This window comes from Ambystoma mexicanum, chromosome 8, assembly GCF_040938575.1.
Source record: "Ambystoma mexicanum isolate Mex_15411 chromosome 8, UKY_AmexF1_1, whole genome shotgun sequence".
NCBI lineage: Eukaryota > Metazoa > Chordata > Amphibia > Caudata > Ambystomatidae > Ambystoma > Ambystoma mexicanum.
Genome location: NC_090929.1, coordinates 1,124,500,852 through 1,124,516,061, shown reverse-complemented (window position 1 = coordinate 1,124,516,061; position 15,210 = coordinate 1,124,500,852). Strand labels below are relative to the sequence as shown.

The following is a 15,210-nucleotide window of genomic DNA, read 5'->3' as shown; positions in this document are numbered from 1 at the left end:
CTCGGCATGGCAGCAAAGCATATTTTCAAGGTCACTCAGGCACATACTGTAAATAAAGAACAATCTATGTTCTAACGCGGCCACAGGCCTTGTGCTAGTAATACAGTAATACGATTTGTAGTGCCAGAGGTCCTTAGCCTGGCAGCGTGTAGTACTGTTTCTGGTGTGTGTAGGGCTTCCTTGTCTATTGATAGTATGTTTTTTACTTCTAGTATATGCGCTGAGCGGACTCCTGAAGCGAACCACAACACCATGAACTTTGATATTGTGGAGCCCCTAAAGACCCACACATGCATGTACAGACACACACTCTCTCTCTCTCTCTCTTTCTCTCTCTCTCTCTCTCTCTCTCTCTCTCTCTCTCTCTTTCTCTCTCTCTCTCTCTCTCCCTCTCTCTCTCAGGCCTAGCTGGGGGGAGGAGTGGCGGGGGGGGGGGGGGGTGGCAGTGCCCATCAGCTCATGCAATAGCATCACACAAGAAGTACATGAGCCACATGGGTGCTTTAGTTTGGCGTACACCTGATTTCCAGTGTCCATGTTCCTTCCTGACCTCTGCTTGAGGTCCACAGATGCCTAAGGAGACAGCTTTTTATTTTCATGGCTAGACCTGAAGTATGGCTGGTCTGAAAGCCAGAGAATCCTATCATAATGTCTCCACAATTGTGGCGGTTGCGCAGTACAAAAATCCCGACCCTTATTACTGCGCCCAAGCAGAGCAGGAGTTGCGGGGGTGTCCACCGCTCTCCATGGATGCAGTGACGGGGGCCAGGGGTTACAGGGGTGTTCCCTGCTTACCATTACGTTAAGCTGGGAATAAGATAAAAAAAAACAAAAAGCAACGCTGGGGTACAAGGATGTCGGCGGTGCACAAAGCAGTGCGCTGCAGTAGAGTTAAGTGGGGGGGTGGGAGGGTGCTGGTTTCAGAATTGCCGGCATAAGTGAGCTATCTGATCACTGCGCCGTGCCGTAATTGCAGTCGACATTTTTGCCCCCGGAAGTACGTGTGGTGGAGTGATCACATTGATTGGAAGCCAGTACATGAACCTACCTGATTATTTTGGGTCTATATCCTGTCTGATATCCTAGAGGGGAATCAAGTCTATCTCCCAGGTGAATTGTGCCTATCAATTAGATCTATTTCTTTTTGTTTTGTGTATCCTAAAGTTTGAGGATTTCCCCTGCATAAGGCTACAGAGAAGGTGTTGTCTTGTTACATAGCTTAATGCTAGTCAAAAGTTAATGAGGGACTTGTGCACAGATCATTGCCTAGAAGAAAGGCAGCAAGTCCCTTCTGTAGTCTTTTACTTACCTTATTCTCATCCTGCAACAACAAGACCAACCATAGGCCCATCTCCCTCCTCTCCCACTAATCATAACTCCGCGAACATGCAATCATCAACCAGATAACCAACTTCATTGCAGTTTACAACCTATGTGACTCCGTCCAATCTGACTTCTGTGGGCCCGATTGTGAGGTGCATTCAAAAACACGGGAAGTGTTCATCCATGAAGGATGAACACTTTCTTTAAAAGCACCCTATTCTGATGAAGTGCTAATGTGGGGTCTAGCATCAAAGCCACAACTTTAGCATGAGCCTGATTTACTGCTTGACAAGAGCCTTAGCAACCATTAGAAATGCAGGGCTGGCGCTTCGAGGGGATTCTGCTCTCAAGAGCACAGCTTTAGCATGTCAATTAGAGGAGTTAAAATACAGCACTTGTGAGATTCCTTTAATGCTGCTTCACACTTTTTTCTTTATACAAATGGCATTTCTGCGACTGCAGCGCCACTTTTCTAGTGTAATGAACGCTTAAAAAACATTCTTAAACTAGAAAAGTGGCAGTCTTTTAGATAATGCTTGCATGTCCACTGGAGCACATGTTTTTATCTAAACGGTAGATTAATGGGATTCACATATCAGCTTTCAATACTATAATTAGCATGAACTCAGAATCAGGCCGAGAGTCGGCACTGCGTGAAAATGACTCCTACCCCATCTCTTACTTTTACTACTCACCACTCCAAAATGTCTTGTATTTTAAAACTTCTTGGTCTGTTTCCAGCCTTCGATAAAGTTGACCATCAAAGCACCGCACTTGCTTGGATTACCTATTACCTCTCTAATTGATCATCCTCTGTCTCAGAAACTCACATTCCACCCACCTCCCAGTGGGAGTCCCCAAAGGCTCTGTCCTAGTCTCAACACTCTTCACCTTCTAGACCTCCTCGCTAGAGAAACTCATCAGTTTGCCGCTGAAACACATTTTCTTCTCCTTTCCCACTTGAACACCTGTCCTCTCCTCTTGCCTTGGTCTCTCAACTGTCGACACCAGATGGCACTTTGCTGTCTCATGCTTAACTCTTGTAAGACCAAAGTATTCTACCTCCTTGCTCACCATGCTCCTCCCTGCCTTTATTTATTTATTTATTTATTTATTTTTTGCTTAAAGTGTGGTCCTAGCTGGAGAGCAGCGGGGTACTGTACAGGATGTTGTTAGCCAGCATTTGTGCTGGCATCTTTTAACACTAGTGCAGTGCTGCGAGTTGCGGTCTGTGCATCAGTCTGTGCATCCACTGAGATTAGTCCTTGGTCAGGTGTTGTTGAAAAAGCCACTTTTTGAGAGATTTGCAAAATTTGAGAATTTGTCGGGGAGTTCCGAGCTGATAATGAGAACGAGTTCCAGAGGGTAGGTGCATAACTAGAGAAGGATTTTTTGTGGGTCCTCTCTTTGCGGATGAATTGTAATTTGAGCCGCTTGGTTGATTTGCAGTGCCAACAGGTGTGTGTGTGGCTTATCCGCCAGTTACAGTGGTGTGCTCGTGACTGCTTTGTAGATGATACATGCATTCATGAACAGTACCTTGGCCTGGAGAGGAAGCCAATGTAGTTCGCATAGGAAAGGGGTGATTCAGTAACATTCCCACGCACCCTTAAGAAGACATGCTGCAGTGCAATGAACTGCCTTTAGTCATTTCCCCAATCAATGTGCGAGGAAACAAGGTCCTGCAGTATGGTGCGGAAGCCCAGTAGTGCGACAAAGGGTTTGATTTTGCAGAGGGTGGAGAGTTGGAGCCACGCCGGTTGGGCCTTCCTCGCTATGTGTATCAGGAAAGACCAACTGCTGTCAATGGAGGATACCTGAGGATTTTGCTGAATCCAAGAACTGCAGATCAAATCCTTCTAGGCACATATCATTGAGCCATTGTTGGACACTTTCCATTCCCCATCTCTTTCCTGCTTATCCTTCTATCACCATCCCCCAGGGCAGACCACCGAAGTGTCCTCTCTAGCAGCGATGTGAAACTCTACCAATTGGTAACCTCCGGTGCTACTGCTCTCAGGCTCAACCTCCTTATCATCAGATGAGTCCTCCACCTTCTAATCTAAACTCAACTAAAGCTGTTAACTCAAGCCCTGTACAGATCATTACTTGCTGTTTCCTTTGGGGCAACAGTGGCTCTTAATTTCTGTGCCAGGTGACATTAGCTCCAGAGATCGCTTCCTGAGAGCTTAGTGACCCATACGCTGATGGTGAGGTACAAGTCCCTGAGGTAGTGAATGCCTGATTCTCTCCGAGTGACACACAGACCTGCCCAGCATTTCTTCTAGCAGCCAAAATGCATCAGATATAACTGTTCATGGCGTGGTACAGGTCTGTCTTCCTGCTTCTGATATACTGTCTGAATGCTTGCCAAGTAAATGGCACACCAGTCAGCATGTGCTGTCGCGTGGGAGGGTGCTGGGCGTTAAATCAGCCTTAAGACTGGGTGCACCGAGTGTTTCTCAGCCTTTGTCCATTTTAGGAGTACTCTGTTGCTGAATTTCAAAGCTTTTTTTCATAATTTCTTCCCATTTTTAGTTTTAATGTACAGCGGTGGCTACTTAATACATTTCTTATATCTTGATAAATATTCCTCAGTGGACCAATATGTTTGTGTTTTAATTCATTGTGCTTCTATTAAAAAAGCAAAAACTGAAAATCCCCATAAGAACTTCACAGCAAGTCTCTCTGCGCACCCCAAAGCAAGAAACTTGAGGCAATGTTGCCTCTCTTGCACTCATTCATGGCTAGTACGCTGACAAACCTCCTTACTGTTTTGGATAAAATGTCCCTGTGGTAGAGGAACATTCGTCAATATCTTTCATTGGGTTTCTGCAGCTCGGAGACTACCCTCACCCTCCAACCCCCACCGCTCACATTGCTCTTTCCCGCACCGTGAGGACCCTATCAAGGGGCAGCAAGTTCCATATTGCAGTATGCTTTCTAATTACTGTCAAGTCATGGAGAGCACCCTCCTGTACCCTTGACTCTCAGTACCTCTACTCGGGTGTTGCACAGCCCTATGGCCATGTGTTAGAACTGTACTGTCTAGTAGGCATACCCCATTGAGGGAAGGGTTACTATTAAAATAAATGAAAGAAGGTAAGAAGAGGATAGGGGTGGATAAATAGCTGGGGGCATCGGTTTGCAGGGGTGGGAGACCAGCACATTAAGAGTCAGACTAAAAAAGAATTAAAAAGCACATCACCCAGACTAAAAAAATAAGTAGAAAACACATCACCCAAACCGCCCGATATTTGCTGTTTGTTGTCAATATACCAAACCCCATTATCACATATAGCCCGACTGGCGTGAAGATGTATCAGAAAGGGATATCATAACTCCACTCCCATGGTCCGCCTCTTTCATATAGCTAAGCATACACTTAGCAAAGGATGCTATCGCCTGCCAAGAGATTAACATGTTGAGGGTGCTGGACTCAACAAGCCAGAAGTAAACAGGAGTAAACCTCTGTTGTCGAGGATGGGTAGTTTTCCAGAGATCAGATTGGTTTTGTGTGCTGTTCGCCTACTAATGGAATGATTGCATAGTTGCATCATTTTAACGTAATGCTTGCTACATTTGTTAGAGGTGTAACACCCTCTTTGCCTTAGATGGAGGAAAATCCAACCTCTCCTCACTTTCAACCCTGCCAAAGCCCATATTCACATTGTAGGCCTCGGCATACTAAGCTACTGCAACAGATTCCTCCTGGATCGTCTCTGTTACTGTTTAAGATCTCGTTCAAAAGTACTCCATTACCACACTTTCCCCTTATTTAACCCCCCCCTCCTTTCTCTGTGATTTACTCCTTCTTCTGTTCAATTTCATCCAGGGTCTCAAAGCACACCCGTCCCGCCCCTACTTTACTTTACACAGAACCATGTGCCACTAGACACTTCCTCATCTGCCCAACTTGCAGACCCAGCACCACCTCTTCTCTTGAAGGCCCCCAGCCTAGTGGTGTAACACAAAAGGAATGGAGTCCCTGGGGTTGATGTTCAAGTTGCAGTCCAGACCCAGTGCTATATAAAGGTGGGGTAAACCACAACATTTACCGAAAGAAACTATACAAACGTGAGTTCCATAATTTACCAGAAAATGCTTCTTGCGTAGGCACGAGGCTTTGCCCTCTGGGAGGAACAGGGGCCTGGGAGGACACTGGATACAGCAGTGCCACTATAATCTATATCACGAGGCACTTCCAGGCTGGGCATTCTGTGATGCATCAATCATCTGGGGAAGGGTGCATGAGAGTGGACTGGCGAGCAGGGGCCCTCTTCCCTATCTCTACAGCATTGTGGACCGTGGTACGGGAGGAAAGATCACGGGTGTATGTGAGATGAGGGGACTATGGGCTTCATTTCTGAAGCGGATTTCTAGAAGATCTGGCCCAAGTGCCTGAAGGCAAACCCATACTCAGCCGCAGTGGCATTCAAAGTGCATACAACTGTCCTCTGGGAGACTCTCTGGCGGGACGCAGTTTGTGTTTCTGGCCCGGAAAAACAAAAATGTGCCTATGTTGAAATGTTCTATGTGAGTTAAAACAGGGACGCCATTTTACAGGTGTGGTCCTCTAGCTATTTATCCTAAATGTCCAAAAACATCCCTGTATTGATAAAACAATCCTGCCACCAACTAAAGGCATCTACCCAATCCAAGAAGCTTAGCCCTTGGAGAGAGAGGAGAAATCACTATAATTCATAACGCGCACAGTTTAAGGAAACTTACAGGAACTACAAATGCAGTTAAACATGGTACAGTCTGCTGTGCTTCGTGTGGCACAGCTTCCTCCCAGTAAGCTCACAGTGACTGAAAGGGCACCATTTTGGGGAAACAGCAGTCTCTAACTTGTATCATAACAGTCTGCTGCCATCCCAATATGTGTGATATATGTCACTGGAAGTAATGTCTCACAAAATGGGTTAATGTCTTTCCCTGAAGGGGTGATACTGTCTCAATATGTGTCATATCTTAAATTATAGGCCTGAAGTATTTTTCAATAGATTTGATGTCTCAGTGGGCTTGCTTTTTGTGTCTAAAACCGTGTTGTCACCATGGATAGCTGGGCCTTATCATCATTAAAACTGCATTGCTGTACAAATACTGTAAATGTCTATTGTATTCTGTAAAAACATTAGCAACATGCAGTATTCCCACCAATCACAAGGTGCTAAAAATATAAAAGACAGAAAATACAAAACTGACAATATCAGCTATTTCACATAAAACTGTTAAGCAAAGAAATAAAACATGATCACCCAAGTACTTTGTACTTGTTCGTATCGTTAGTGCTGTTTATAAGAAGCGCCCACGCGCTCATGTTCCATGCTATAGGTGGGTCAGGTATTAGTTTGAGGTCTAGAAGATCCATATTGCCCAATCTAAATCCTTGTGATCTCAAAACGGAGCCCCGAATTCGCTCATATTTTGGGCAAAGAAGTACAAAATATGTCTCAGATTATTCCCTATCTGGGCAGAACGGGCAAGTAAGTATTGCTTCGATTGTTAGTTTCCACAAATACAGTGTCAGATTTTCATGCAGGCTCAGAATTAATGGCTTCCCATGGAATACGCCTCACATTAGCTCCTGCTGCTAATCACATGGATTCTATCGGAATCCATTATAGAAAACCACCTGCAAAGTGAAATACTCTCTTCTGTTGAATGAGAAATTCTTGGAGCGTCATATTAATCACGGGCAGTGTTTTATATCTCTCAAAGCAGATCAGAACTGAAGACTAAAGGCGATTTTGCCTCGTATTACTCTTTAATTTTACTCTCTGCTTTGAGAATGATGAAAATTGCCAATGGGACTCCCCGCTGCATGTAAGCGCAAACGTCGGCGATCCCCTGAATGCAATTTCAGATTTTTTTAAATGACCCCCTGAACATTTTCAGCAGGTGTTCAGGTATATTCATGGCTCTCAGGATCTCCCACAGCTGTGGCCCGTTAACAATGTGAACAACACAGAAGAGAGATCAATGAAGGCCGAGTATACTAGGATTCTATACAAAAAAGAGTATTTTGCTGCCAAAAGATAAACATTGGCCACCTGGTCTGTCGTACCAATTTGTTCCCTAAATCCTCCAGGGGTAGAGGCCACAATTCTGTTGGCGTGGGTCCATGCTGCCTATCTTAAATATAGTAATATTCCAAAAATGTTCATGTGCAACCAAGAAGGGTGATGGATGGGTATGATTCAGGTGCGTTCACCTTCTTAAATATTACCAGTATTATGGCTCTATTCCAACCTACTGGCATTGGCCACCAAGCCAAATGTTCTTAAAGGCACATGCAATCAATTGAGCCCAGAAATCTAGATTTCGTTGACTAGATCCAGTGGACCAGAGCCTGGACCAGGTCTCTTGTGGGTGGGCTGGGGTTTCATTATACAGGTAACGTCATCGAATTGCAGCCCCCCACAAACAAATCATGTCTATCTCATCACATTCCGATTCCTCCAGTTGATTCAGTTTGGGGCTGCTGTACCAAGGACTGTATTTCTCTGTGAAAAAAAATAACCCATTGGCTACCGTTGTGCGTATCCCTGGACATCTAGTGGGCTTCAATGAGAAGCTTTGTGCTCCCTCAGTGCACACAGCCCAACTATCATTCCATCTTACAGCAATGTGGCTACCGTTGTGCGTATCCCTGGACATCTAGTGGGCTTCAATGAGAAGCTTTGTGCTCCCTCAGTGCACATAGCCCAACTATCATTCCATCTTACAGCAATCTCTAGTCTTTCCCAGGCTTTAAACCCCAAGGCCTTCTTTGCCTGATTGCGGAAAGTTTCATATGAGTGTAGCTTAAGACAGTCTCAGCCCTGTCCCTCTGGCATGTGCTCAGAGCATAAAGAAGACACTATTTTAACTAATTCCTGATCGAAATTGACATCCATGTTCTTCAAATAAATACAAGTAGATAAATACAAATTAGGAAAGCTCACCGACTGATTTCCCGTTGCTGATAACCATGCCTCCAATCGGAACACCATGCATCCAGGATGGGGATTCATGACCCACTGGAAGTTTAATGGTAACATTACGGTTGTGGTCGCTCTCAGCTCAGATTCTTACAAAGAAATCAGCTACCCATCCGCAGCCCATTATTAAAATATAATCAGCTATAGCGGAGGACCGACAGTTGTCATAGGTAGCTTTACCTGGCATGTCTGGCAGGATTTTACCATTGATGCATGAAAGCCCAATTCTATCAAGAAGGTATGAAAATGTAACCCCTCTGTGCCCCAAGTGGGATACACGATAACAACTTCTGTCAGGTCCCATTCAAAACCTTAATCAGCATCAAACAGATATTATGCATCTAATTTAAGGTTAATAATTAAGCTCTAGGTAGATTAATGCACAGAAGATTCCATCAAATACGAATTCATCAAATTTCTTCCATCGAATTTCACTCTATGTGGTGCAGTGGATTAGGGTAATAATACCTTTGACGCGATATGGGGAGCCTGCAGGGGTCTCCCCCAAATACATTGGCGGTGAAAAGTCTTAAAATAGAATTGATTAAATCATATTCGATTAATGAAATCATATTCGATTAAATAATCTCAATGAGATCATATAGATCCAAACCCACGAGCAATCATATTGTTTTTTGCCATCGCGCTCAGGAGAAAAGAGCTGTAGCAAAGGAGTGCCAATCAGTGGAGAAAATTATTTAATTTTACAGGGAGGATTGTAAAAATGTATGAAGCTGGACAACCAAGTTAGGTCCTGCAACCAGTGGGACAGCATTCGTGGGCAATCCACATTTAACTTTTAACCTACAAATTCCCTAGAGATCGAAACCCTGAATTACGACCCTTGGTAATTTTTAGAGTTGGTTTTAAAGTCGGTGGCAATTCCATCCAGGGTTGTTGGGGAAGGTGACCATGTCTCCTACAAGCATACAACATAATGTTTCTCAATACAAGTCACAAAGTCCAGTTTTGGTCAACAGGCTACAAGAATGGGCAGGGACTCGACCCAAAAGGCGTCACACTACCAATGCCCTAATCTTCTTATTTGGGGGTCAAAGTGACCCTACATTCCCCCAACAAAGGACCCTGTTGGACGAGTTAGTCCATATTTTCTGTTGTTGTCAAAACATCATAGACGTTGAAAGTGCTAATAGCATTTTCTCCTGATATGACATTCTTCTGTGCATTGATAGCTGAGCAATGTGATGGCTGGTAATCCTTATCAACAATATGGTTGCCATTCCTCTCTGTGGAGGACATACCTATAGTTTTCCAAGTTCCTCCCAAACCATGCATCTCTCCTGGCCTCCAAGCCAGTAGCCTCAACCTATTGGCAACTATAACAATGTTTGGTGTTCTCGAAATGGCATTAGCTAAAAACAAGTCATGACTTTGGTGAATGGCATAATGATTGAAATACCATAAGGATCCCTTGACACTCCTAGAGTGAGCTCTTTTGTCAAAATCTGCTTCACAATCAGAGGAGACCACACGGTCAAAACTAGACAATCTTCCATTCGTTCATCATGACCGACCCACAATTTTCTCTGGGCCATCAGACAATCCTGGGGAATGTGTAGCCAGTCCTGTGTCTTGTGCTAATGGCCACTGAGTTGCCTTATTCATCAATGCTGATGTTCCTTCCCAGCATCCTGAAAGCAGTGGGAGAAACTGCATCATAACAACCACCAAAGGTGCAGCTTTTGGTGGCCGATGTAAGGCTCTCACAGCCCCAGATGGAGAATTGCCATTTGTCTTACTGGAGTCAGAGATCTTGAGGTCTCCAGTTAATGTACGACGCCCGTAAATTGAGTGATGACACATTCTACACATACGCCTGACACCCTGGATTGGTGTGCAGGGCTGAGGTACCCTGTGTGCAGGGCTCACCAGTTGACTAGGAGAGAGACTTTGCGTTACAATATATGAAGAAGCAGCGGTAGCTACTGTAACCCCGGAAGCGTCTTCGGTGAAGATGTTGATGGAACAATTGCTGAAACATATGCCTCTTTGCAGAATGCATGCTTCCACAAGAGGTTCAATTCTTCTCTCGGAAGAGGTGTGTGTACTTCAGTGGGTGTGCTATTTCCCTTGCTGTAGCTGAGCTCTCTCTTGAAGTATTATCCTACTCGCTGAAGGTGTACTAACTCCTGCTGCAGGTATGCTGTTTCCCTGCAGTGTACGGAATGCCTCTTGCAGCACGTGTGCACGTGTCTCTCTTAATAGGAGTAACGTCTCTAGCAGTAGACACCCTGTCTCTGTCAGCGTGTTTGGTGAACATCTAGTATGTTTGATATCTCACACAGTGTGTAGGCTATTTCATTCAATATGTGTGCCAACACCCAACGTAGGGTTGATGTCTCTCTCAGTACTGATGATGCCTCATTAATTGCAATGTCTCCACTGTATGCTTTTGTTCCTCTCTGTAATTGTGTTCTTAACCTCAGCAGGTGTGATGTCTCCCTTACTCGTTTTTATGTCTCCCTAGATGGGATGTCTTCCTAAAGCTATACCTCTTTCAGTAGGTGTGTTGCCTCCCTCAACCAGTTTTATACCTATCTCCGTAAGCGTGATGTCTCACTCTGAAGGTGTGGTTTACCTCTCTGTGGGTGTTTTGTGTCCCTCAGTTTGTGTGATGCCCCCTCACTATGTTTATTTCCTTTTTAGAGGATGTGATGTTTCCCTTAATTTGTTGTATTACCTCTTCAGCAGTCTGGGTGTCTCCCTCTACAGATGTGGGTTCTTTCTCAGTAGGCATGATGTGTGCCTCTGGAGATGGCTTGTCACCTCTCAGTAGGAGAACATTATAGTGACAATCTCTGTTTTTCACTCAGGGTGGGACCTTTGATGTCGCCGACCGGATGTTTCACAGTGTTAGGAGTACTTGGAATTCAGCCTCCAGAGAGAACATGAGCGATGTCCGGGAGCTGATCCCCGAATTCTTCTACCTTCCCGAATTCTTGACAAACTCCAATCACTGTCAGTTTGGTAAGTATATGAATCTTAATTCACAAAACCGTGGTTTATAACCCCTGAAGTCTATGATCCCTGTCACGAAGACACTGGGAAACACCAACTTGGACATCGGTGCTCTTCAAAAACAAGGTCTTTATTAGGGTTTCACTGGCACATGGGACAGAGAATAAACAAAAGAGTTCTCATCTGAGGTTTGGCTCCCACACAAACATAAGCGCTGTGCCTCAGAGTTGGCTTTTACCCATCCATACTGCTAAAGTTACTTCACTAATTAAAAGAGCTGGAATTGATAAATATTGGAAATTAAAAATCCAGAATATATAAATTAGGATAAAGCGCAATTATTATTATTGATAGTTGCTGTGTCACAATATGTTGCCTACCCCCAAATCCATCTAACTGCAATGCGTTGCCTAACCCCAAAACCATCTAAGTACAATACATTTCCTGTCCCCAAAATTCATCTGAGTGCGATAAATTGTGATACATTGCCCACCCCAAAATACATCTAAGTGCAATACGTTGCCTACCCTCGAAATCCATCTAACTGCAATACCTTGCCTACCCCCAAAATCCATCTAAGTACAATACATTTCCTGTCCCCAAAATACATCTGAGAGCGATAAATTGTGATACATTGCCCACCCCAAAATACATCTAAGTGCAATACGTTTCCTACCCTCGAAATCCATCTAACTGCTATACGTTGCCTACCCCCAAAATCCATCTAAGTACATTTCCTGTCCCTGAAATACATTTAAGTGCAAAACATTGCCCACCCTAATTTACATCTAAGTATGACGCTTTTCCTTCTCCCAAAATCCATTTAAGTGCGATACCATTCTTACTCCCAAAATCCATCTAAATAGGACACATTTCCTGTTCCCAAAATACAGCCAAGTGTGATACGTTACCTACCTCCGAAATCTAAGTGCAATATGTTGCCTACCCCCAAAATCTATCTAAGTGCAATACTTTTCCTGTCCCTGAAATACATTTAAGTGCAATACATTCCCCACCCCCAAAATACTCATAACAATAATCATAACAAATGAAGTCTTTCACGTCAACTGCCAGACTTTGGTTTACACTCAAAAGATAACTGCCATCCATCTCCTGAACATCTACACAACACCCTCAGAAAAACTGACAACCAGCTCCCTGAAAGGATTAACAGCCAGATAAGTGTGGGCACGGCACCTTCCATGACACGCTGGCACCCAAGTGGGCTTGGAACCCTGTGTGGCACAGGAATGGCAGAAGGCCGTTCACTGTGTGTATGCTTTGTAAAGGTGATTTAAGAACACAGTTACCATGATGGCTTTTGCAAGCCTGATAGAATATGGATATTTGCAATTAGCTCAATTGAAATACTAATGAATAGGACAGATTCTAGCGCCTTAGTGGATTCACGCTCTGTATATTTCAGTCATCAACTTGAAATAGTCCCTATGCTTGATCATGAAGTACTACTATTAAATCAGAAATTATTTTATTGACGGTGTGTCCCAAAAACAGCCGAAATGTGTTTCACATAAAAAGGCCCTTTTTCAAGGCTTTGGTTGGATTGGAGTGATTTGTCAAAGTTTACAAAGCACCCTCAGTCCTCGTTGAACTGTTCTATTTCATTTTCAAAGCAAAGTCAATATGGTCCTTGGTGCAGTTGTCTGTTTTACATTATTTTAAATCTGACAACTATTTTATTTTTGGGCCATTCAATGCACTGAAATTGTGCCTTCAAACCAAACAGTTATGGCAGTTCTATCTGATTGGACCGCTAGCATAAGGAGTCCTCTATTTGGCACATCATTGCTGCCATTAGTCACTGTATTATGCTGACAGACTGCCCTCTGGAGTCTGTGCCTGAAAGAAACTCATGTGTGCACAAGAATTGATGGAGGAGAGCCACAGAGAAGATGGTGCAACCATTCTTGCTGTCCTGATATGTTTCCTCTTTGAAGCTGCTCAATTGCATTCCACCATGTTGACCTGGTCTTGGTAAGTTACACTGGTTCTATGGTACCCTTGTAACTGGTCCTTCCTGGTACACGGGTACTGCAGAACTAATGTAACTTACTAAGACCAGTGAGGCTACCTTCATCTACACCTCTGAAACATGCTTACATGAACTTGCACCGATGATAATCTTCTAAAATATGTCAAAAACATAATATCCACCCTCAGTTGATCTTCATGCACAGGTGAGTGAGGCCCACCCAAAGGAATCGACCAAAGCCTGTAATTCTTTGCAACCTGGAGATTTTATTCTTATCAGAGGTTACCAGTGAATATCGGCTCTGGCTCCTAGATAGCGTGGGCCTTACCAGCTAATCCTTGTCACTAATTCTGCAATTTAATTGAGGGAACTTCCTACATCGTAACCATGCTTTACAGTGTAAATGCAGTGTGCCACCAGAAAATGAACACTAGAAACCTTGGGGGCAGGTAATCCTGGGAATCTGTTGTGTGCTTACCACCCCGAATGACTTTCTTCTCTCTGAACCATTTCCTTGTATTCACGGTGGAGAAACTAAATCTTTCTTGTGTAGTGACTACCGCTGAATTGGAAACCGGTCCTGGTAAATAAGCTTAGATATATAGTAGCCAGGCAAGGAGGGAATGAAACTCTCACTGCGAAGTTGAACTTTTAGGATTCCTACCAAACCCAGCTGACCACAACCGGATGAAATTCCCTATCCATGTGATTTCTGATGCTGATCATCTGCGGGATTTGGCCGCAGAGTGACAACCAATTACCCTAGCCCTAGCTCTATGAACTAAGACTCAGAATACATCACTAACGTCAGATCCCGATGAAGTAGCCTGGCCTGAACGTATACATCTCTCTGATTTGCCTTTCTATTGTTTTTTTCTCCTGTATTTTGTAGATGGTAATTGGGATATGGATAGGGAAATGATCTGGTCAGAAGACAGCTCTGTGGACACAACTGTAGTGAATGTAACAAGTCAACAGACCCACAATTACATGGTTTACAAGACAATACGTAACCCCATAGAAGGCACCCATAGTGTCAGTGAGTGGACGGTATGGTGTAAGTGAGCAAGAGGTAGACTTTGGTATAGTAGCAAATAAGTCTAAGGAATTGTTTTGATTATTAATAGCCCTTTTGAATAGCATGAATGTTAGAGTGAACAGCAGAGTGCGCTCCAATTAATCTCAGGTAATTTGTCCGCACATTTGTAGTGAAAATAGAACATGACACAGCAATCAGTTTCCCAGGCTTTTGAAATTTCAACATTAAAAATTTTACCAAATTAATCTTTCAGTCACTATGGTATGATGCGGTTAGTGAGATAGAGAGGTTGGGATTTATATATAGTTTCATAAAGGCATCTTTAGGATGACTTCTTTTTCTCAATCCCTTTACCTGCCTTCCACATTACTACTTAGTTTCAAAATTGTTTGAAAGAAGCTGCTGTGGGATTGGAGAAGCAAAAGGTAACGGTTTTCCCTCTGAGGGTTAACAGGGTGTTTCTGGACTGAGTGTAGGATGAATGAACCCTACCTTTGCAATGTTGAGTGCATATAGAGGCCAGTGCCTAAGTAATCGATAGGGTCACTTAAAATGAGCAAATGATATCTTACTGGGGCACAGCTCACCAACACAGGTGTAAATGTGGTGAGCTCCATGCTATCGGATCTCTCAGGACAGTGTAAGGGTGCAGAAGTAAGGCTCGGACACAATGATGACATATTTTTTGGTAAAGACTTTTATTAAAATAAGAGGATTACAAACATTCCTCTCTATCCCTAAAGCTAAGAGGGGATTCCCTACCTCAAAAGAAACTAATGAAATTGTCAGGAAGTCTGAAACCAAAAAGTCTGTCACTGGTGTGTCCCAAGCCTATTACTGTCCCTAACACTAATAACCAAACATAACTAAAAAGTGTTTGTTGTGCTTTT

The 15,210-nt window shown here is 43.7% G+C and overlaps 1 protein-coding gene across 4 annotated transcripts in view; it reads left to right on the top strand.

The window, feature by feature from the left end:
* Positions 1-15,210, top strand: part of WDFY4 (WDFY family member 4) — a 1,820,746-nt gene that overhangs the window by 1,492,687 nt on the left and 312,849 nt on the right. For all 4 annotated transcript variants that reach the window (XM_069611160.1, XM_069611162.1, XM_069611161.1 and 1 more), the window contains one exon: positions 11,144-11,297. In XM_069611160.1, the coding sequence (XP_069467261.1) occupies positions 11,144-11,297 (154 nt within the window). The remainder of the gene's footprint in view (positions 1-11,143; positions 11,298-15,210) is intronic.